General features: G+C 58.4%; 2 protein-coding genes across 2 annotated transcripts in view; both read left to right on the top strand.

The window, feature by feature from the left end:
• The first annotated feature begins 6 nt into the window (after positions 1 to 6).
• On the top strand, positions 7 to 15,696 carry TRIP13 (thyroid hormone receptor interactor 13). The gene is made up of 13 exons (XM_006917150.3): positions 7 to 115; positions 872 to 1,037; positions 1,135 to 1,264; positions 1,991 to 2,046; positions 2,755 to 2,845; positions 4,100 to 4,172; positions 7,579 to 7,642; positions 8,331 to 8,417; positions 8,647 to 8,753; positions 11,226 to 11,379; positions 13,403 to 13,515; positions 14,504 to 14,573; positions 14,904 to 15,696. Exons 1-13 carry the CDS (start codon positions 24 to 26, stop codon positions 14,997 to 14,999), a joined length of 1,299 nt encoding a protein of 432 aa, XP_006917212.1. The 5' UTR covers positions 7 to 23; the 3' UTR covers positions 15,000 to 15,696.
• Positions 15,697 to 19,214: 3,518 nt separating this feature from the next.
• Positions 19,215 to 22,837, top strand: part of NKD2 (naked cuticle homolog 2) — a 3,912-nt gene continuing 289 nt past the window's right edge. Inside the window, 9 exon segments of the mRNA XM_025050507.1 lie at positions 19,215 to 19,346; positions 19,592 to 19,650; positions 19,815 to 19,861; positions 20,383 to 20,622; positions 21,089 to 21,216; positions 21,306 to 21,402; positions 21,405 to 21,666; positions 21,742 to 21,793; positions 22,071 to 22,834. Of these exon segments, the coding sequence (XP_024906275.1) occupies positions 19,215 to 19,346; positions 19,592 to 19,650; positions 19,815 to 19,861; positions 20,383 to 20,622; positions 21,089 to 21,216; positions 21,306 to 21,402; positions 21,405 to 21,666; positions 21,742 to 21,793; positions 22,071 to 22,834 (1,781 nt within the window).

Below are 22,837 nucleotides of genomic sequence, written 5' to 3'. Positions count from 1 at the left end.
CGGCTCCCGGCGGCCGCGGCGCCATGGACCAGGCGGTGGGTGACCTGAAGCAGGCGCTGCCCTGTGTGGCCGAAGCGCCGGCCGTCCACGTGGAGGTGCTCCAGCGCGGCGGCAGGTGAGCCGGCCGCGCGCCCCGGCCAGCTGGCGCCTGCGACGGCCACACCCGCAGAGCTGTCGGTCCTCGGGGAAGTGTGGGTGATGTCCTTGGAGCCAGCACCCCTCCCCAGTTCCCCCGACGGCCACTCCTGTGGCCGGGCGTCCCGTCGGTCCGGAGTGACCCCTCGTTAGCGCCTTGGGGAGGGTCCGGCACGGCCGTGTCCGCCTTCACCGGCCCTGAGGGGCTCTGAGCAGAATGTAAAAGTGACTGGTGGCCCTGCGTGGCGAGCTGCGACGACGCCGGGAAGGCACACCTGGTGATCTAGAATGGCCTGGCCTGGACCACGAGGTGGGCCGAGGGGAGCCGTGGGGCCATCAGCAGGGCTTAGGTTTTCTCAGTGGGCTCCCAGGTCTGGCACGTGTCAAGGCAGAGCCCTGACCTGACTCCATGGCTGTAGGAGGGGTCCTTCTTCCTTAATGATAGTATAGCCGGGTGCTGAGTACTTTACTGCCCGGCCCATTGCCCTGACTCTTGGAACGGACTGACCAGTTTGCATGGCAGCCACTGTAGCAAGAACTCCTGCTGCTACCCCCCGTGTGAGGGACAGCCGTGTCCCTGCCCTCAGCCTGCTCCCTGAGGTCGCACTGCCAGCAGGCCCACCCCTCTCGTCCTGTAACTGATGCATGTTCTCATACGTGCCCTGATTTTTGTTTTTTTAACTGTTAGTATCTCGTTTTTCAGTTTAGAACTGATGTGTGTTGTGTGTTTGCCTAGCACTGCTAAGAAAGAAGACATAAAGCTGAGTGTCAGAAAGCTGCTCAACAGACATAACATTGTGTTTGGCGATTACACATGGACAGAGTTTGACGACCCTTTTCTGACCAGAAATGTGCAGTCTGTGTCTATCGTTGACACAGAGTTAAAGATTAAAGACCCACAGGTATGCAGCTAATTCCCAACGCCCAGCAGCACTTCAGTTTTAGCCGAGCAGGCGCCCTGATCTTATAGGTTTCCTTGGTTTTTGCTCCTTGTCACAGCCGATTGATCTGAGCGCGTGCACTGTCGCGCTTCACGTCTTCCAGCTGAACGAAGAAGGCCCCAGCAGTGAAAATTTGGAGGAGGAGGCGGAAAACATAATTGCGGCGAATCACTGGGTTCTGCCAGCAGGTGCGTGCGACAGTCGCAGCAGGGTGAGCGTGCCGTCTGCCAGGCCGGGGCACGGCGCGTGCTGCGGGCTTGCCACGTCCGTCCACCGAGGAGGCTGTGTCCGCTTGTTTAGTAGGATTTTAGGGCGTTTTCTGACATGGAAAGTATACCGCAAAAGGGGAAAGTAGAGATTTCCTTTGGACGGGTCCCTCACAGATGGACGAGGTGACTGTGCTCTTCTTCCCTGCCCCAGCGGTCAGGCCTGCTCGACCACTCATTCCTCTTGCCTTCTTCATGCTTCTTCGTGGACTTGCCAGCAGGTTGTAGCAGACAGAGTTCTGGGGTCAATTCAGTCATCAGGTTTCACGCGTGACGTCCTGATGCTGGACCTGAGCGGCCCCTCTGCCCTGCCCCACGCATCGGCCTGTGGGGCGCGCAGCATGTGCTGTGCGAAGGCACAGGTGTACAGGACAGTTGCGCCTAGTACCGTGACAGGAAGGTACCTCTTTCCCAGTTACTTCTCTGTCGGAGGTCCTTTGGACCTGGCATTTATTCTGCATCTGTCATTTTTTTAAGTAAAAATTTTGATTTCTCAAACTGAAACTTCTTTATAAACTGAACTCTGTAATCAGAACCTTCGCCTAGCACGCATGGAGCCATGGAGAGCGTCGCGTCGGCTCTAGACAGGTCCAGCGGGGAGGCGTGACGCTTGCTTTCCTAAAGTTAGGTTTTTAATTTCTCTGACAGCTGAATTCCATGGGCTCTGGGACAGCCTGGTGTACGATGTGGAAGTCAAATCTCACGTAAGTTGCACTTTCTTCCCCAAGGCCCCGTTATCTGGAGTAGAATCATTGCCGTGTCGCTCCAGCACCTCGGAGCCCTTTGACTCGATGGTGCTTTGGAGACCTGCTCGCTGCCAGGAGCTCGCATCCTGGACGTCTGTTCTCTGGGGTTTCTCCCAAGTGGAGGTGGTTTCTGGAAAATCCCCTGAGGGGAAGAAGGAGGGTGCAGAATATGAAGACAGCTTCAGTTGGGTTTCACCCTTGGAAACCCATCGAGGTGGAGGGGCCGGCACCACGGGGCAGACAGCAGGTGGGCAGGATGGAGCAAGCACTTCTGAGCCGCCTTCAAGGAGAAGGGGCCTTCTGCATGCTGTGGGGGACACTGAAGTTCGTACCGCATCCCCCGTCTGCACAGGCTGCTCTGGGCACCGCAGGAAGACACAGGCTGCTGTCACCTTCGGTCAGTGTGCCGCGTGCTGCCCACTGCCGCGCTGGCCCTAGGGATGGCATCTACTCCTACCTGATACGTCCCTCAGGCTTTCTTGAATAAGTGTCTGTGTTTATCTTTTGTGCCTCCAACAGTAACGGCCAGTGCCGAATCGCGTCGTTTCAAGTTCTCTCATCAAGGAAGTGGCGGGGGCGGTCGCTGCGGGACACTCACGAGGGAGCACGCTTGGGGGGACCTTTGCCTGTCGGCACCTTTATCTGTGTTTTCCTTTGTCCCCACAGCTCCTCGACTATGTGATGACAACGCTCCTGTTTTCAGACAAGAACGTCGACAGCAACCTCATCACCTGGAACCGGGTGGTGCTGCTTCACGGTAAAGCTCGCGGGGTCCCGTGTGACAAGACCAACTGTGTGACCAAGGCTTTGCCCATACCTCTGTCCTTCAGCGAGGGGTTATAGCGCTTTCGTCTGGAGGGGCCGGTGTCCTAGAATGCTCCTCCGTGAAGCCAGAGTAGCTCACGTTGCCGTGGGCGTTTGCTGCCTGACCACCTGCCTCTGCCATGTGGCTTTTTCCGATAAAAAACTTTTCAGTTGACTCTTATTTCTCCAACTGCATAAACTCCTTGGGCTAGAAATTGTCTCGTGTTTCTTAGAGCTTCACTTCGTGAGTAGTAAACTATAAAAACTGCCCTTTACAGAGATTCTGTCTACTTCTCAGAAGAAGGTGGTGGTTATTTTTCTTAGCGTCACTGCATGGAAAGGAACCCAGGATACCCGAATTATGGTGAGGTGGGAGCTGAGTAACTAGCTTTTTGTGTCGGTTAAGGCTGTACGCTTGTGTACAATCTTGAAAGAAGTTGTGTCTAAAAAGCAGCTACCCCAGCACGCTGTCGTGACATCAGGGCCAGAGTTAGCAGTCGATAGGTATTTCAATTAGTGAACTAAGTTATTTCCCATTTTGTATTTGTTACACGTTTCCTCTTTAGTTATAGAAAACGTTTGCAGAAAATCACTCGAACGTGTCAGCATTTTCTTTTCGATGCGTTTGTTCTACATCGGTCACTTCAGAGCTTCTGTAAGACCTTCTAGGTGACATAGCAAGAAGCCATACAAGCAAGGGCCCTCACCTTAGCCCTCTGGTTTGGTACAGGGTGCAGGCCGCATAGAAACAGCTGTGCTGGGGACGGTGCTGCTTGCGGTGGGCCGCGGGCATGGCACGCGTCAGTGCTTAAGAGGCTTGATGATCATCGAGAGGTTTTAAAGGAGCCTTAACGAGTGGATTTCACAGAGGACAGGCAGGAGGCTGGCGGTGAGGGTGGAGACCAGGAAATGCAGTGCTCACTCTGGGAGCTGAGCAAGCCCCTGGGCCCAGGGCCAGGCTCGTGTCCGGGCAGCGGAAGCTAAGGCCAGAAACACAAGTTGAGTTCAAATTAAAATGTATCGGTGACATTTTATGGCACTTCCGCTGCCAGCGGTCTTCTTTGTGAGTTAACAGCTTGCCTGTGGTGACAGCAGTCAGAGCATTGGATTCTGCTCCTTACTTTGTGTTTCGTGAAAACTCAACTGCCACTATCAAGAAGTCTGTCGCAGCCCTGACCCACACACTTCTGCTTGGATCTTGTCACAGGCCCTCCGGGAACTGGAAAGACCTCCCTGTGCCGAGCGCTGGCCCAGAAACTGACCATTCGACTGTCAAGCAGGTAAACTTGGTGGTCTGTGGAGGGGCACGGCAGGACACTGTCCTCACCTCCTGCTCATCCCAGCGGAAGCTGCATTGTTTGGTGACGTTTTACATGAGTAGGTCCCTCTCTTTCGGTGTAGACTGACCGATATCTCTATGCTCAGCACAGTCTCGAGTTAGGATTTTGATCCTTTTAAATTCGTGGAGACTTGCTCAATGGCCAGCGCGTGGTCTGTCCTGGTGACTGTCCTATGTGCATTTCAGAGAGCGCGCGTCTGCTCTCGGGCAGGGTGTTCGTGGCGTCAGCTCAGGGTGCTTGATTTCGTGCCGAGCCAGTTGGTCTGCTGTTCTGTCGCTTTCTGGGGAGGAATGGCCAAGGCTCTAACGGTGGATTCGGCTGTTTCTCCTTGAGTTGCATCTGTTTTGGGGTTTATGGTTTCATCACATTTGGAAAATAGTTGCCCTTTCTTTTCTCAGCTAATTTCCCTGCCCCCACCCTTTTCTTGAGAGCGCATTCATTTGCACGTTAGCCTGCTTGGCAGTGTCCCGTGGGCCGCTGACGTGCTTTTTTGTTTCCTCAGGTTTTTAAGTTTTTCTTTTTCATTTTGGATGGTTTTCTGTAGTATCTAACTTGCTTTTAATTCCATTCAGTGAAAGTTTCATTTCTGATAGTGTATTTTCCGAGTTCCCATTTGGTTCTTTTTATACTTTTTATTTCTCTTACCATCATGTTCTCGTTAAAATCCTCAAACAAATGAATAGTAGCCGTTTTAACGTTCTTGTTGACCAAATCGTAATTATTATTTTTGCGTCTTTCTGTTGGCTGGTTTTTCCTCTGGTTACGGGTCACGTGTTTCTGGGGTTGGCATGTCCAGCAGTTTTCGGCTGGAGTAGACATTGCGATTGGTAGGGTCTGGGTTCTCTAAAGACTACTGGCCTTTGTTCTGGTAGGGATTTCAGCTCCTCCTGATGTGGTGTGATCCTTTTGAACTTTATTTTTAAGTTTCGTTAGGGGTCTGGGTGTCGTCTAGACTTCTCAAGTGTGGCCCTCCTGGGTCCCATTGGAACACCTTGAGTGTGTAACAGGCACTCTCTGCTTTGGCCGTTGGGGACAGGGACACACCCAGCCTGTGCAAGTGCCTGAGCCACACAGCTCACAGCCCGAGGAGCCTCCTGGCCTCCCCTGCTCATCCACGTCCAAGTTCAGCGAAGACGAGAGGGAGCCAGGATGACTTCTGGCAGTCCACCCCCGGGACGCTGCAGGCTCCAGCGGCCTCAGGCTTCCTTACCTCTTACCCCTGTCTCCAGCTCGGCACGGTGGCCAGGCTCTTCTTGGGTCTTCTCCAGGTGCTCCAGGCAGAAAGCTGGGGCGACTGCAGGCCTCACCTCATTTCCCTGCCCGGGGCGCAGTCCTCCAGCACCTGGCGCCCTGCGCCCTTCGCGGATGCCGCTTCGTTGATTCCGTCCGGTTTTCTCACTGATAAGGCAGAGGGTGAATCTGGTACCTGTTACCCCAGTCTGGCATAGGAGAGGCGATCCTATGACATTTACTTTTAAATCTTTTCAAAATGTCTTGTTTTTTTGCATAGAGAAGTTGCTTTATTTCAGTCCTTTATTTTATGTGGCACCTTGGCCTTTGTCTTGACATATAGAGACACACCTACGTTTTCTAAAGATCTCTAGAGGCAGTTTCCTAAAACACCGGAGAGTGAGGCTCTTATTACCAGAAATACAGTTTTTTTCAGTACAGTCACATGCAGCATAATGACGTTTCAGTCACCAACAGACCGTGTAAGGTCCCAACGGAGCTGAAACAGTGCTGTCTCCTAGTGACTTGGGCCGTGGTACGTCGGAGTGCAACACGCTGGTCACGTGTCTGTGGTGACGCCGGCGTAAGCAGGCCTCGTGCGTGAGCTGCCAGTCGCACGTACAGCTGTGTCAGTACATGATACTAGGTGACGAGGATGAGCGACCGCACGCATTACTGGCTCGTGTATTTACTGCACTCTCGGTCACTGCTGTGCCGTGTCCTCGCGACTCAGAAAAGTCCGCTGTGGCAGTCGTGGCAGCCTGGTGCTCACCCCGTCTCGGCATCGTTTTCTCGTGCTGATACAACCCCGTCTGGTCTCGGTGTCACCTGCTGTCCAGGCTGGTAGCCCAGGTGTGCAGTGGGCTGTACCAGCCAGGTGTGTATACGGCCTCCGTGATGTTCACACATCACCTGGCCATGCTTTTCTCAGGACGTGTCCCCTTTGTTAAGGGACATGTGACTGTACAAAGACCTGGAAATCTTGTGGCTTAGAAATGGCAAAAGGAAACCTCAGCAAGCCTTTATTACTCACTTCATTTAATAACCAAAATGCGTTATGATTAACTTTGTTTAATATTCAACCTAACCCTTATTTTGCTAGGTTGTCTGTCTCCCGTTTCTCGTCTTTTGTAAACAGAATTAGTAAATGGTCTTTTCCCTTTGGTAATAGAAAGTCAGCGATGCTTTATTTTATTGAAGTTTTTTCGACTTTGTGTACAAAGAGCTAGCATCGTTTCTGCGGTAACGTGGCGTCGTGACCATCCGCTTAGTGCAGCTGAGCGACGCCTGTGCCACCTGCACCCCGACAGGAGATGCTGGCTGCACACTGAGGCTGTGTTTCCGGACCAGACTGTGCTGGTGTGACAGGCGTGGCGAGAACCAGAGCCTGGCCCAGGGTTCTCAGGTGCCGCCGGCCGTCGTGGTGACCTGTCTCGCTCTCTTGGACGCAGCCAGGCAAAAGGAAGGAGTCGATGATACTTTCTGAACGTCATTCTTTTTCTTCTGTGGACACGAGAGAAACTAGAGGCCCTGGGAGTCGGCTTCTGTCCGCCTCAGTCTGGACCCCCGTTTGATTCGTGTCAGGGCCGAGTGCGTCCACATCTCCCGGCCGCCTCCTGAGCCACCCGTGTCGGGCGCACTGCGCCTGTCCGAGGTGCCGGGCTGCAGTCGCCAGTGTTTGTGCTGTCACGTGCTCGTGTTTTGTGGAAGGAGGAAAAAATGTTCAGCTCCTGCCAAAACTTGTGATGCTTCTGTTTTGGTTTGTTTGCCACGTTCGTATTGGTAACGCTTTTTAAACTGAAATGCAAATTGCGAGTAGATTAAAAGCAAAAGAGCTTGTACTCTTTAATCCAAGCGAAGATATCTTTCAGTCTGAAGAGCTTAATTCGCATCAAGCAGAGCTGTCGGTTGCATCCTGTTAGATTTGTCACGCTTATTTAACGTGCAGGCTGCTAGGTACCTGGATTCTTTGTCAGTAATTATAACAAGTGAGTCATTCTCAACATGCTGGGCAGTTGAGATGCTGTGTTAAAAGCGGAAATGCTGCCTCTGGAGAAGCCGGGGAGAGCTGGTTGGCGGAGTAATTATTAATCACCTTCGCTCTTTTTTGTTTTAGGTACAGATATGGCCAGTTAATTGAAATCAACAGCCACAGCCTGTTTTCTAAGTGGTTTTCAGAGGTAAGTGTTAATGTTAATTCTGTCCTCAGGGCTGTTGACCACATAGTTGGGAGGTGTCCTGTGCATCAGACAAACTTTCCATGGGGCCGACCATGTGGCCAGAGCCACACAGTAACTCAGACCTTCCACTGGGTGGGACAGGGCATTCTGCATGACCTGAGGGGGCGGGGTCCTGAGTTCCATCCTGGTCACACCCCTCAGCTGAGCATGCTCTTGGGGCTCTGAGCCTGCTGCCACCGATGAACCCAGGAGCTCAGCAAGGTGACGTCACACATGCCTCTGACCTCTAGAGGGCTGGCAGCTGTGTCAGTGGATGGGAGTGGGGACAGGAAGGATCCATAATGGGTGTGCCCAGCGGGTTCGCCTGTGCGCGCCCATGACCCATCTCGTTCCTGTTCGTGAGGACAGCTGGAAAAGGGAGGACGGAGGAGGCAGATGGAGCGCATGGCCTTGGGCTGGGGTCAGTGCAGCTCGAGTCTCGGTGTCCTGGCGCGTGGAGCAGGGAGGGGACATTTGGATTGCAGACCTCGTTTCTGTGGTTCAGATTGTTCTCCGAGGGCCGTCAGGAGACGGTGGGCTTGTGGGGCCACTTGGGGTCAGAGCAGTGCCAGGCAGGGACAGTGGGCACATGTGTCCACCAGGCAGCATGACGAGTGCAGGCCGACACTCAAAGTGTGTTTGGTTCCAGAGTGGCAAGCTGGTGACGAGGATGTTCCAGAAGATCCAGGATCTAATCGACAACAAGGACGCTCTGGTGTTCGTGCTGATTGATGAGGTAGGCGTGTGCGGACATCGGACCTGGGCCTGCTGAGGTTCAAGACTGGATCGCCCCTTACTGTTGCCGGGGCACGGCCTGCCCCCTGCCCAGTCCCCTGTGTCACACACCGTGTCCTTGGCATCCCACACGCTGAGCGCGCGCCGCATACCCGCTCGCTCGCTCCGTTGGCGTGCCCTGTCCCGCGGGGCCAGCATCACACTTTCTGCTCGCCTCTCCGTTCCCACAGGTGGAGAGCCTCACGGCCGCCCGCAACGCCTGTAGGGCGGGCACCGAGCCTTCAGATGCCATCCGCGTGGTCAATGCCGTCCTGACCCAGATCGATCAAATCAAAAGGTAATAGTCACGCTGTGAGCAGTGGGGGCGTGTCCTGCAGAGGGTGTCATTACGTGCCTTTATCGTGCGAGCCTCACCCTGGAGGGGACAGCCTAGCTGGGCTGCCAGCCTCACAGCATGGACTGTCGTGAGTACCGCAGGCAAGTGTAACTCCTGGCCCCGTGGGACACGTAGTCGTGTGCCTAGGCAGAGAGGAGGAACAGTATAAACACGGTGTAAAAGTTAGCGTGTGCACGCGCGCGTGCGCGGAGGTCGGGGGCAGCAGGGGGCGCTGGAGAGAAGGGAGAGGAGCAGGCTGCGAGGTGCTCGCTCTGCATGCGTGAGTGTGCGCGTGTGAGCAGGGCGCATGGCTCCGACCGCGGCAGGTACCTGAGCCTCCCTGTCTGATGAAAGCCCCGGAGATGGCGTGGGGTCGACAGGCAGCCTCTGCTCGACACCGCAAACCCGCCTTCTGCTTCTCCCCCGTCGTGGTCGTTGGGACCCGCAGCGCACGCGCTCTCTGCTGTGGACGTGGCTGTAAAGGCTCTGACCACGAGCCCTTACGCGAGAGGTCCCAGAGGGGAGCGAGGGTCACCGACTCCAGCCGTCACTCAGAGCGTCTCTGGCATTGGCTGCTGGCTCTTTTTCCACTTTCGAGGTGGCACGTGCTAAACACTTTTTAAGAATTCAGCGCTTTCCTTTCCTGAAGTGTTAAAACGGAAAACAGCTTGGGCTCGGTGAGCGCTCAAGCCGCTCACGCCGTCAAGGGGCGTGAGAGGGAGAGCGAGCACGGCCGTGCTCGTGCCTTGGTGCTGCACGGCCGCGGGGCAGGCCCAGGGCCTGTGCTCCGTGTCCCCAAAGCTAGTCCAGCTGTAGGGAGTGACTCCTTACGAACCTGACTCACGAGGCAGCGCTGTCCAAACCAGAACCCCACCTGCTCTTCGCGGGACTTCCAGCCCCGCCAGCCAGAGCCGTGCTTGCTCTCCAGTCTCTGCTGCCCGCCGCTGGACAGCATCGCTCAGGCGGGCATTCGAATGGAGACGGCAGCCACCTATGTCCTACTGAGCGCCACTGTCCCCGGCCTTCACTGCCGTTCCCCACTGGAGCACGTCTGGCTTCTCGGGAGCGGGTCGACTGCAAGAGCCGCTCGGTCCTCGCCCCGCTCCTGCGGGCAGGCCTCGCGGGAGGGGCGGCCCGCCCGTTGCTGCGCGGGGCCCCTGCGTGCTCCTGGCCTGGTCTCCACCCCTGCCACTGCCCCCCCTCTACCCCAGCTCTCAGTCCTCCCTGGAGTTTCCCACGGCGTCTGACTCCCACCCCCTCCTCTGCTTGTTCCTGCTGCCGGCGTTTTCCCGCCGTCTCTGCCGGGGCCCTGCACGGCCTGGGCACAGCTCTCTGTCCTCTGGTGTCACTCACAGTTCCGGTGGGGGAGTCCCTGTCACAGACCTGCATGTCCACTGTGACCACACGGCGGACACGCTTCCGGGCTGCTCATTCGGCCCTGAAACCCCAGCTTTCTGGGTTCCCGCGACACTGATGTCCCTGCCGTGCACCCACCGCTCAAGGCGGGACGTGTGGTCACCCTGACGCTCTATCACTGGGGGGTGGGCTCGGGAAGGAGAGACACACAGACCTCTGCTCTCATCTTCCTCGCTCCACACTGCATCCCATCCTGGTGCGGGCCCCTCTGCGTGGCCCTCGCACACCCACCCGCTTCCTAACCGAGCCCACGCTGGGACGCGCCTCACCCCACCAGGCTCCTCTGCGTGCCCGCCCAGCCTCTGCCCCAGCCCGTCTGCCAGCCCCTGGGGCCCACGTGCTCCTGCCTCTGCCCTCACCCGGCTCACCCTGCTTACCCGCTGCCAGAGCCCAGGTAGGCCGATGCTCCAGGGGCCCCGCCACACAGCCGCCTGTGGCCCGTCTGAGCCGAGCGTGGGCCGAGGGCAGCGCTGCCACGTCCCTTGTGCCCCAGCTGAGCAGCACACTCCCCTGGGCACCTCACGCCAGCTCTGGGCCAGCCTGTGCCAGCCTGTGCCGATAATGGCCCTCCTGTGGAGTTGAGAAGCTAGAGGGGAAAGCGGCCGGCAGGTGGTGAATAATTCAGCTCCACGGTGTGTCGGGGTGATGACAGCTGTGCGACCAGCAGTCGTGTGGCTGTGGGTGCTGGGGCTCAGGAGATGGGGCCGTCAGGGACACCGCAGAGATGAGAGCTTCGCCACAGGTGAAGGTGTCGAGGGGACCCTCCGTAGGCGTCTGGGAGCGCTTCCTGGAAGGCCGAGGGACGAGCGGAGCAGATGCCCTGCAGTGGCGTGCTGCGCGGGGCCAGGAGCTCGGGGCGCGGGGCCACGGGGGCTGCGTGCCAGTATCGGGACAGGGAGTGCAGCCAGCTGAACGATGGCGCCTGGCGCCTTCAAGGGCGTCTCTCCTGACACCCCTTGTGGCTGGGGCGTGATCGAGGCACAGGCCCGGCGTGACTGGCCCTCCCTCCACCTGCAGACACTCCAACGTGGTGATCTTGACCACCTCCAACATCACGGAGAGGATCGACGTGGCCTTCGTGGACAGGGCCGACATCAGGCAGTACGTCGGGCCGCCCTCTGCCGCGGCCGTCTTCAAAATCTACCTGTCCTGTCTGGAGGAGCTCATGAAGGTACCTCGACTTCCTTCCTCTCTGCCGGTCAGTGGGGTTCGTGTATGTTCTTCATTCCCCAGCACAGCTCAGGACACAGCTTCATTCCCCAGCACAGCTCCAGCATGCGGTGAGGGGCTTCGACATGGCCTTACCTGTCTTTTTGGGTTAAAAGTGATTTCAGCCATATGTGGCAGGTGGAGCTAATAGTCAGAATTATGGCCAAGGACTCAATGTTTCTGCCCCTTTGCTACAATATGATCGTCAGGCTTTTACCTACCTGCAGGTGGTGAGTGAGTAGGAGGGGCGTGGCCCGCGCAAAGCGAGTCCTGGTTCTTGTGGCATTTGCAGGTGACCCGCTTCCTGGGCCTCACGTTCCTCCCCTGAAAGAACAACAGTAGTGGTCCTGGTTCACTGGGGCCATCCTGACCGGAGGTCATGGTTCACTGGGGCCATCCTGACTGGAGGTCATGGTTCACTGGGGTCATCCTGACTGGAGGTCATGGTTCACTGGGGTCATCCTGACTGGAGGTCCTGGTTCACTGGGGTCAGCCTGACCAGAGGAAATAGTTGACAGGAGTCATCCTGACCCAAGGTCATGGTTCACGGGGGGTCATCCTGACCAAAGGTCATGACTGGAGGTCATAGTTCATCAGAGGCCAACCTGACGGGAGGGCGTAGTTCACGGGGGTCATCCTGACCGGACGTTGCAGTCACAGGCGCCATTGGCTGCAGTGTTCACGTTCCTGTGGTCCTGGGCCCTGCGACAGCGTCGCGCACAGCAGCCGTGAGTGCGGAAACGTTTGTTCTCTTGCAGTTTAGTCCAACAGGGACTTGCCACGTGCCTGGTGCCAGGGGCTCTGGGTACTGGGGACAAGGGCAGTAGCCAGGGCAGTAGCCAAGCCAGCCAGCAGACGGGCGTGCACACAGCGATCATCGTAATGGCATCGCCGTGGCTGCTGGTGAGGTGGGGTCGACGACCCCCACAGCCCCACCTGGCATCGTGGATCTGGGCCAGCATCCCCGACAAGGACGACGCAGCAGCTGGGCCGGCGTGCACACACCGCCTGGCGTCTCCATGGTCTGGCAGAGGGAGCGCGGCCCCGTGGGGCTGTGGCCCGTGGCGATGCCGTGGTGCAGTGCTGCTGGCTGGGAGCCTGGGTAGTGGCGAGTGCTGCTGTGGTGACATGCTCACGCTGTGCTGTGAACCGGGGGTGCTCAGCCACGTGCACAGACGTTGGGAGCTGAGCACACGGCCAGGGGGAGCTTCTTAGTTCGTAACGAGTTAGGCATTCTGATGCTGTTGTGGGGGGTTGGCCGGCCCTGACCTGGAGGCCCTCAGCATGTGACAGTGGCCTTGTCAGTCGGCATCTGGCTGTCTATTGTCCACACGCCTGCTGGACGGCGCCTGTCCATAGATGGGCAGCTGGGGCGGCCCTGGGGAGGCGCAGAGAGCCACTGGTGAGGTCAGAACACACCAAACAAACCTTGCCTGATTTTACCCACAACCCTCTCAGAACCACCAAAGTGTGTGGAGAAAGCCGTTCCTTCTTCCTCTCCCGGCTCCCAAACCGAGACAGCTCCTCTTAGGGTTCACTGGGGAGCATTGCTATGCTGCCTGACGGGTCAGTGCGTCTCCTCGGCAGTGAGCGTCCAGCATGCAGACGGGGTCTACCAGGCGACCCGGTCCTGTATCATGTCACCAAGTGAAACAGCAAACAGACCCTCCCTGAGAGGCCGGCAAAGTCCTGGCCTCAGGGCCCAGCTCTGCCATCCGTGGGTTGTGACACGTCCTCGAAACTCAGTACTAGCTTGGGCTTCCTCCCTGACACGTGGTGAGGCCGTGTTTTGACCAAAAGCACAGAAGAGGCGGGGTCACTGCTGGCTTCTGAGGCGTGTTTTGTTGTCTGTCCTTTGAAGAAGCGTTGACGAGGGGGGCGTGTTGCGGAGGGGTGCGCGTGCACCGGCGCACCCATGGGAGGTGGCTTGCGCTTGCTGTCGCCGCCGCCCGGAGCTGATGTGTGCGCCCTGCCTGCCCCCACAGTGCCAGATCATCTACCCGCGCCAGCAGCTGCTGACCCTCCGCGAGCTAGAGATGATCGGCTTCATCGAAAACAACGTGTCAAAGCTGAGCCTCCTCCTGAGTGAGATTTCAAGGTGTGGGGACCTGGCGTTGGTACCAGGAGCAGTCCCCTCGCTGTGGGGATGCAGCCGTAGATGACTGCAGCCGTCTGGGGTGGTGGTTGAGGGTCAGTCCCAAGTCATCGCACACAAGCTGGGGAGTCTCCTGACCCCCGGGGCCAGAGGACGGAGGTCAGTTGCCTTCCCAGAAATGCCACCAGATAACGGAAGAAAGGGCTACTCTTGTATCTGGAAAGAGACGTTCAAATTAAGGCTTCTTGGTGAATTAATGATTTCTTAAGAGTATTTGTTAAATTTTTATAAATTGGCAAGAAAACAAAAGGGAAGCTTTTGCTCCAATGAGCAAAGAAAGTCACTTCAGGGTCCTGTTTTCAGTGCAGCCCGGCTGCCCTGAGCCCCGAGAGAGACGCGTGGCGTGTCACCGTGGAGACTCGCTGGTGCCCGTGCTGTGGCCCGGGGCTGGTAGCACTTCCAGCATCTCAGATGGCTTTGGGGGCCAAGGCAAGGGGGAGGATGGTGCAGAGCCTCGAAGGGCAGTTAGATGGGATGAACGGGAGAGGGACCAGAAGGGCCGTGAAGCGGTGTGTGCAGGGCCTCGTGGGCAGGCAGGGGTCGCACCGCAGAGACAGATGGCACGGGGGGAGCAGGGGCTGAATGCGGGGGTCTTCTGCGTCTGACAGCAGCGTTTTGTGCTCTGAGCCATGTGGAGGGTTCTGAGTGGAGGGACAGCATGAAAAATGGTGTTTTTTAGTGACTTTTTGATGTCCATTAGGTTCAGAGGCTCATGCGGAAATCCACACACACGCAAAGCGGCCTGGCTGCGTGGGTCACTGTGCCACGGGCCGTGCAGCCGCTCCGCATGGCGGTGCCCTTGGGTGGCACATCCAGCAGCAGCTGAGGGCTGAGGGGGATCCGCCCAGCGGCGGGAGAAGGGGCGTGTGCGGTGGGGCAGGGCCTGACCCACAGGACTGTCGCTGACGACACTGACTTGTTCCCTTCGCAGGAAGAGTGAGGGCCTGAGCGGCCGCGTGCTGCGGAAGCTCCCCTTCCTGGCTCATGCACTGTACATCCAGGTGGGTCCCCCGGTGGCCTCGCTCGGGCCCCCCCTCCTGGGGGGTCGCACTCAGGGCCGTCGGGCGTGGCCTTATCTCCCCTCAGCTCCTCAAGGGACGGGCTCCTGGGGCAGAGGGGGGCGCAGGCCTGGTGCCTTAGTGTGGGGCCTCCAGCCCTCTGGGTAGAGGTGGCCGGCCTGTCCTTGCCCACACACACCTCATGTGGCGTCATGAGCTCACGGCCCAGCCTCGGGCGCCCGCGCCCCTCTGCTGTCTGCGCCGGGGGTGGGGTGGGTACCGCAGTGGCCCCCAGGGTGTGGGCCACCCCACGATGCCCGCGTGTCCTTGCAGGCCCCCACCGTCACCATCGAGGGCTTCCTGCAGGCTCTGTCTCTGGCGGTGGACAAGCAGTTCGAAGACAGGAAGAAGCTTTCGTCCCGCGTCTGATGTGGGCTCTGCCGCCCGCGGTGCCCGTGAGCCCAGCTGGGAGGCTGCTCGGCGGAGCCTCCACCGCATGACGGGCCTGCAGAGCCACGTGTCGCCGCGAGGCGTGTGCTGTGCCGCAAGCTTTAACACGCGTGTTAGAAGGCAGGTGGCCTGTCGCAGGTGGCTTGTTTTAAAGAGCAATAGTTCACATTCTGCTGTCTTTTTGTAAAGAACCGTCTAGGTGTGTTTATTTCATCCTGCCTCTGGTCGGTGGGACACAAAATGCTGACAATTTTGTTTGAAAGGAGGATTGCTAGAGCTTAGGGAAACAGCGGAGAAACTGCGTCCCGTAATGGTGTGATCGTGGTGTTATGAGTGTTCCCGTCACTCAGGGTCGAGTGGCTCCGCTGTCTGCTGTGGGCTCGCTCAGCGCGACGTTTCAGAAACCATCTAATGAAGAAAGAAAAGCTATTCCTGTGTCACAGAAGTTGAGAAAATTCTGGGGACAGCGTTTGCACCGTAGTCAGCCCCCTGGGACGGCGGGCCCTCGGCAGGCGGATGGCACAGGGCGCACCCTCCCGTTCCTCCCATGACGTTATCACGGCTCAGACCAAGGTTCACCTGAGCAGGTGTGAAAGCAATTGGCCAATATTGGTATATTCCATAGAACATGTTTATTTTTGTCTCACACTAAAATAAATTTCATATTAGTGTTTTATACACATTTTTTAAAGAATGTGTTACCTTTTATGTGACTTTAAGTATTAAATTTTTTCCAGAACGTTCTCAGTTTGTTTCTCTTGTCACTCGCAAATGCTTTGAATTTTAGTCAGAAATGGCTCACGTGGCTTTTAGCCTGTGTTACGCGTTGAGGGTGAGTACGGAAGGGGCCGCGCCCATTTGGGGGGCCCGCGCACACAGCCACGGGGCAGGGTTCCTGGGTCACCCAGAGGGTCCCCCCACTCCAGGCCCTGGCGTGGGCGGGTTTAGTCTCTGCCGACTGCTGTCCTTGCTCCTGCAGCTTCAGAACCAGATCCAGTGACTCCCGCCGTGGGGACCAGGACCTGGCTGCGGTCCCCTGAAGACCCTGAAGTGGGGGTGAAGGTGGCGTTTGTGGGTGCCAGGGCAGGAGGGGGCCCCTCCATGCCCCAGTTTCGGGGCTGGTGGGGACCGTGCAGCAACCTCATTTCACAGCTTTGCTTCTGAGGTGCGCCCTGTCCGGGTTCCCGGGTGGAAGGCAGGGCCTGGGGAGGAGAGGGGGGGACGCGGGGAGGGCGACAGCCAGGGAGGAGTCGGTGGGGGGGGCATGTTAGGTGCAGAAGGTCCGTCAGCTGCTCCCTATTACTGCCCGTGCTGCCTTCTGCTCGTGACTCTCGTGTCCTGGCCTCTTGAGTTAGATGCTTAGCTCGTGGCGACCCTTCTCGTCCAGTATAAGCCTCATAAATTTCGCTCCATACCCGCCCCACCGACGGGACCCGTGGTGCCCACCGCGAAGCCGCCACCCCCACGGAGGCTCCTCTGCCCCCAAGTTGTTTATACGTGTCTCAAGATTTTGGAAGTATTTCAAACAGTTATTTTTGCTATCTGTTTTGTTTCTTCCTCAAGTATCTGTAGGAATGCATGGATTTTTGAAAGTTCGGTTTTTGTAATCCATTATCGTTATTTCTGTTTTCCAAACGTCTCATGTAGCCAGTGGCAGCCATACAGAGATGGAGGAGGCTGGGGGGCACTGACCCCTGCTGGGAGGGAGGAGGGGAGGCACGGGGTTCAGTCATGGGGTGACGGGCCTGACCGCCGGTTCTAAGGACACCTTTGGCTGTGGCCCGAGCCGGGGGGGGGGAGGGTCCCGGACGGGCGGGGTGAGGGGGGCCGGGTCTGGGGGTGAGGGCATTGCTGAGGGCGTCTGCTGGTGTCCGGGCGGAGTGAGGGGAGGCCAGGACGTGTCCCCTGCGGGAGGCTGCTGCCGGTCCTGAGGTGACAGTCGTGGGGGACATGCAGTGGACTGCTGGAGTGGCACCCACAGCAGATGGCATGGGAGTGGCCGGAAATCCACATCTGGGGTCCCTGGGAAGGAGCCAGGGGTGTCGCTGGGGACACGGCACCCCTCCCTCTCCAGACCCACACCCGTCCTCCGTCGTCTCACGATGCGCTTCCCCCCTTTCCTGTTTCTGTTCCCCCGTGCGGCGCCTTCCTCGGGGTCACAGAGGCGACTCCGCCCTCGGTCTCCACCCCGGTCCCTCACGCTGCGGGTCTGAGAGTTCTCGTTCCGGGATCAGCACGCGTGTGCGGTGCATTTCTTTGACCCTAGCTTTTCCCTGAGGGGGCAGCGAACTGTAAAGCGTGCCCTTTGTCGCTTCTCTCCCTTGCGTGTCTCTCGCAGCTTTTTCCCTGCGTTTGTCTCTTTTTTATTTTGAAGTTTCCTCCAGAAATGTTTTCATTGTGGGTTTTGTTGGCAAATGTTTTGAAACCTCATGAGAATGTTTGTATTGTCCCCTCAAAACAGTCTGTTCTTTCAGCCCTTGCGTGTTATACCTACTACCCCTCTGCTGTTCTTGCGGGATTTTTCCCCACACTGCTGATTTCTTCCTTCGTCTTTGTAGGGATATTTGTCAGACTTATTTCGAGTAACTTGTCTGTCTGTCCTGACGCTTCTGCTCCGGCTGTTTGAGCTTTTTCCTTTTTGTGAATTTTAAACTTGGGAGTTTCGTTCCCTTGACGCCGAGCTCACCTTCCCCTGGAAGTGAGTTAAACGGTTTCTGGAAGAAATTCTTGGCCCCAAACCCCTGTGTCCGTACACGGTGTCCAGATGCAGTCACAGTCCCCAGGCAAACCAAGGACCAGATGGCCAGACACTGAGACAAAAGGACAAGACAAACAGAATCAAACGCGATCACATATTGAACTTACCGGGTATGGATTTTAAACTAACTGTTGTTGATAAGGACACAGCAATATGACGAGATGGCCAGTTTCACGGGAGAACTAAAATACTCTTTTTGAAAATCAAGTGGAAATATTAGAACCAAAAGCTACGTTAGCTGATATTAAGTACTCGAAAGGTGGATTCAGCAACCGGGTCACTGAAGTGGAAGAAAGGGCAGTGGAAAAAGTCAAGGGCCAAGTGAAGAAAGCTGAAAGGATTAACGTAGAAAAGAGCATGACAGCCCGTCCTGTGTGGGCGTCGGAGCCGCAACATGCACGGGGTGGGGTCCTCGAAGGAGAAAGTGAGGAAGAAGAAATAACGGGAGAAACGCGGGCCAAGAAGTTTCCCACATCAGTGACGGGCATCAAAGCGCGTGTGTGTGGAGCTCCGCAAACGTGAAGTGGGACACGGGACCGCCGGCCACACCGCCGGCCACACCGCCGCCAGACTCAGAATGGAGCCCAGGGGGAAGCTGCGGGCAAGCACCGACCGCCGGCTCCGCACGAGGACCGCGGCCGCCGTAACGTGCTGCCTGATGCAGTTTAAGTCCTGGAAAAAATAACAGCTCCCCTAGAGTTCTACGTCCAGTTAAATACTTTTTGAGAATAAACACAAAGTTGAGATATATTCAAATGAACGAAAATTGGAAAAGCACGTCGGCAGCAATCTAAACGAAAATAAACGATACAGGAAAATTCTCAGGCAGAAGGGAAGTTATTTTCCCACCCCAAATCTTTTTTTTTTTTTTTTTTTTTTTTGAAAAACAAGAAAACAGAGGAAACTGGTAAACGACAGGCAGCGTGAATGCACGGGGAAGCCCAAGTGGCTATGACTGAATGCAGCAATAACAGTACTATCTTGTAGAATTTAAATATACGTAAAATTAGGATACCAAACGGTAGCACGAAGGCCAGGGTAGGTAAATGCGATGAAAAGACCATAACGTGCTTGCGTCATCCAGAACCAAAAGTGCCAGCTCTACGACCGAGGACGCATGTGGGAAACCATTAAAAGATGAATAAAAATCGAATATGAGGAAAATAAGGAGAAAAATTGGACTAGTCAGAAAATGTCAGAGAAGGATAAAAAAGCATCAGAGGACACATTACACAGCAGACTAATGTAAATTGAAACATAAATGTAGCCTCGGTTATGCTAAAATAACGTAATCGTTATTACCTTCCGTCATTAAGTGACATTAATGTTCTAATTCAAAGGCGGAGAGCGCCGGGCTGCATCACAAAAATGCAAAGCAAACTTCGTTGGTTCAGGGGACGCGTAAATGCGAGTGCACCGACACGGAAAGGCGGGAGATGGCACGCCGCGCCGACGGAACGAAAGTCAGGAGAAGCAGTGAAGATTCGCAAAGCGTGGTGAAGATTCGACCTGCCTGCCGAGCCCAGACCTGCATCCGAGAGGTGGCTGCAGCGACGCTTTCTCCAAGTGTACGAGGCTCGTCAACCCGAAGCATGACCTGCGGGGCCAGTGGAGCCGCGGCCGGTTGTGTCGAGACAGCTCCAGCGGCACCAGACAGCATCGCGGGATGTGCACGTGTCTTGCCTTCTACCAGCGTGAGGCTTAGTGAGGCACGGAGGCCAGTGTGTCACACGCAGAGCAGTGACGCCCAGGAGGCCGGAGTCCACTGCCGGCCCGCTGCCCCACGGGTCACTTGCTCCCCGTTCTCCTGCAGGCGCTGCCCAGCGGGAACCCCAAGGAGGGACCTTTCCAGGACGACCTGTGTCTTCGAGGGTAAGTCCTGCTCCCCAAACTTCACAGACTACCCTGTACCCCACGACCAAAACTGGTCCTCAGGACACCCGGACAAGCTGAGCCGATGCCAGGAAGGCCGGTGCTCCAGGCCCTTAACTTCTCCATGAAACCAGGGGCAGCCCCCTCCCCCCGTGTCCTCCCAGGGCCCCTGCCGGCCAGATGAGGCAGACGCAGGAGGCACCTGGCTGCGGCTAGCCTAGGCGAGGGACGCGGGCATACCTGGCCACGACTAGCCCAGGCAAAGGCCACGTGCACACCTGGCCACTAGTCCAGGCGAGGGCCGTGGGCACACCTGGCTGTGGGTAGCCCAGGCAAGGGCCACGGGCACACCTGGCGTGTCTAGCCCAGGCAAAGGCCGCGGGCACACCTGGCGTGTCTAGCCCAGGCGAGGGCCACGGGCACACCTGATTGTGGGTAGCCCAAGCGAGGGATGCAGGCACACCTGGCATGTCTAGCTCAGGTGAGGGCCACAGGCACACCTGGCCACGGCTAGCCCAGGTGAGGGACGCCCTGCTCTCTGCACAGGTCCCTTGATGCCTCCTTGTTCTGAAGTGAGAGCTCAGCACACGCCCTCCTGGAGAGGGTCAGAGGCCCCCCTGGGAGCACATTCCCGCATCCCCGCTGCCCCAGTCACCTGCCTGGGCTGGGCCAGGGGAAGCGACCCTCCTCACGCCTTCTCGGCCCCCCAGTGGTTCTCCCGAGAAGGCTGAGGGCGTGAGGGCCCAGGACAGCTCGTCAGAGTGGACGGCGGAGACGGAGCAGCAAGCCGTGAGGGCCCGCGAGGCCTGGGCAAGCAGCGCCTGGACTCCGACGTGGGCGTCTGCTCTGCCTCGTGGCGGCCGGGACGGGCACACGGCGCAGCTGGCGGGAGGAGGGCGGCAAAGCTCGCACGTGCTTCAAACGTCGCAGGCTCCGGGGCGGAGGGCAGCTCCGGGAATGCAGCCCGAAAAGGCCAGTGACGTGGCTCCAGACCCTCTGGGGCTGTCCCGGGGTGGTGCCAGCACTGTGGGGATGGCACGAGGTCCACCACTGGTCTCCCGGCTGCCCAGGGCAGGAGCGTGCGGGAGCAGAGGAGGGGCCCGTGTCCCTGAGGGGTGGGGGAGGCCCAGTGTCCCAGCGCAGGGTGATGACCTGCCCGCCTGTCTCCGCGTGCCCTGCGGGCGCTTTGGTGCAACCTCTCGGTGGGGGACACATCCGCCAGGAGTGGACCTTCGCGCTCTGCGTCTTCGACAGCGGTGGGGAGGCCTCTGGGAGGTGATGCGCTTGTGTCTGAGGCAGACAGTCCACGGGGCCGGGGCTGGCCACAGACAGATGCTGTCTCCTCGGGCCCCTCAGCGGGCGGTGACGGTCCCGGGAGTGTCCCCGGCACGCTCCTCTGCTGGCCCGCGTGTCCCCATGGTGCCCTGCCCCTCACAAGGAAGCGGACACGCGACCCAGCGAGCGTCTTCGGGCTACAGAGCAGAACTTCCGTGGTCGTCCGGCCGCCAAGTCTTTCGAAAGCGGATGCAGCCCCAGCGACAGCAGAGCCACGACACAGGCGCCTGGGTGCGCGGGCTCAGGCGGGCGACGGGCCGCTCCGCGAGGCCGGGCCCGTGGGATGCCACGTGGCAAACAGGTGACATCGATGTCCTCAGGACACGTCCAGCCTGCCTCACGCCATCCACGAAGTTGCCGGCGCCTCGGGCAGCCACTCCCTCAGCAAGACCCTCCGCATGAGGCTGACCGTGAGCCCGCGCCCTCCAGCAGGAGCGGGGAGGGGCCGCCCGCAGGCCAGAGCGAGGGCCCGGGCGCTCACCCAGATGCCCCGAGGATCCCGCTCAGAGGCAGCCCTCCCCGTCCCTGCAGCCGCTGCCCCACCCTGCGTGTTCCCGTGGCCCTCACCTCCCACGCACCAGGCCCCGGCGTTACCGTGAATGTGTCCCCACCCCACCCCCCAGGGCAGAATCTGTTCCCTGAATATGGCGCCTGCAGGGCTCAGAGGTGTCTGTTCCATGGGTGAGCGAGTGAACTAACGAATGGGTGAGTAAATGAATGAATGGGTACCTGAGTGAATGCACATCTGCCTTTTAGACCTCGAGCCGTCTGCTGCAGGACGGAGGGCGAGGTCACTGAGGGCCCTGCTGTCTGACAGGCGCTGTCCGCTCATGTCAGGTGAGGGGCTGGGGTCAGGCTCCACGCCCCCCAGCAGACCTCGGTGGGCAGGGTGCGTCCTGCGGCCGGTGCTCCAGCGGGGCTGAGCCCCAAGCTTGCCTAGGACAGGTGAGGCTGCACGGGGAGGCAGCCCTCGGCCTTCAGTCTGGCACCCTGTGGTCCACTCACTGACTGGTGGTGACAGGCAGTGGCCTAAGAGGTCTCAGAGCAGTGACTCGCTCTACCTCCAGCCCAACTGGGCGTCATAGGTGAACCAGAAGACGGGCCCTGGGGGTCCCGGAGGAAATTTGCAGCCGTGGCCCTGGGGCCGTGATGCAGACCTTGCTGTCCTGGACGCCCGCCCCTTCCGATGCCCCTTGTGGGAGGAGGATGCTGATCAGAGCCCCTGCCTGCTGCACCCGACCTCTCCGAGGAACGCTGCCCCCTCGGGCAGTGGCAAGAGAGGTCGGCCCCCTGCCTGTGCCCCACGCGGGGGTCCAGCACTGACTCCCACCCCTGCGCCGGACGAAAACACCGAGCAGAGAAACCACTAGCTGGACCTGGCCAAGACTGAGAACTACACGTCTGAGTTCGGACCTGCCGCCCGGACCAAGGCCCCTGGTGTGGCCCCCCTCGGAGCACGGGCCGGGCCCACAGGTTCCGGGCCCCTGGGACCCCGAGCTGCAGCGCCACGTCCAGGTGTGTGGGGGGAGGTGCCAGGTGAGGCGAGATGTCCGGGCCCTGCAGAGGACCTCACCATGTGCCCGTCAGCAGGGTCCCCGCTGGCTCGGCCAAGCCCTCGCACCCCCGAGCAGCCAGACGCTCGCATGGTGCACAGCCACAGGTCCCGGGGGCTGGCTGACCACGCCCTGCTGGACAGCAGCTCTGGCTGCAGGGGCAGGAAGGGCAGCTCCTCAGGTCCCCAGAGGGCTTGGGCAGGCCGCCTGGGGGGCCCGGGAGAGCCTGCTGCCACTTCCCGCCGGCCGCCCGCCCCCGCACCCCAGGACAGTCACCACCTCCTGCAGCCCCTGCCGCA

The sequence above is a fragment of the Pteropus alecto genome, unplaced genomic scaffold (assembly GCF_000325575.1).
Source record: "Pteropus alecto unplaced genomic scaffold, ASM32557v1 scaffold137, whole genome shotgun sequence".
In the NCBI taxonomy this organism is placed as follows: domain Eukaryota; kingdom Metazoa; phylum Chordata; class Mammalia; order Chiroptera; family Pteropodidae; genus Pteropus; species Pteropus alecto.
This window is presented reverse-complemented; position numbering and strand designations above follow the sequence as displayed.

Coding starts and splice junctions, on each gene's coding strand:
- TRIP13 (XM_006917150.3), top strand. CDS start 24: ATGGACCAGGCGGTGGGTGACCTGAAGCAGGCGCTGCCCTGTGTGGCC. Junction 2,846..4,099: donor CCGGGTGGTGCTGCTTCACG/GTAAAGCTCGCG, acceptor ATCTTGTCACAG/GCCCTCCGGGAACTGGAAAG. Junction 11,380..13,402: donor GTCTGGAGGAGCTCATGAAG/GTACCTCGACTT, acceptor CTGCCCCCACAG/TGCCAGATCATCTACCCGCG.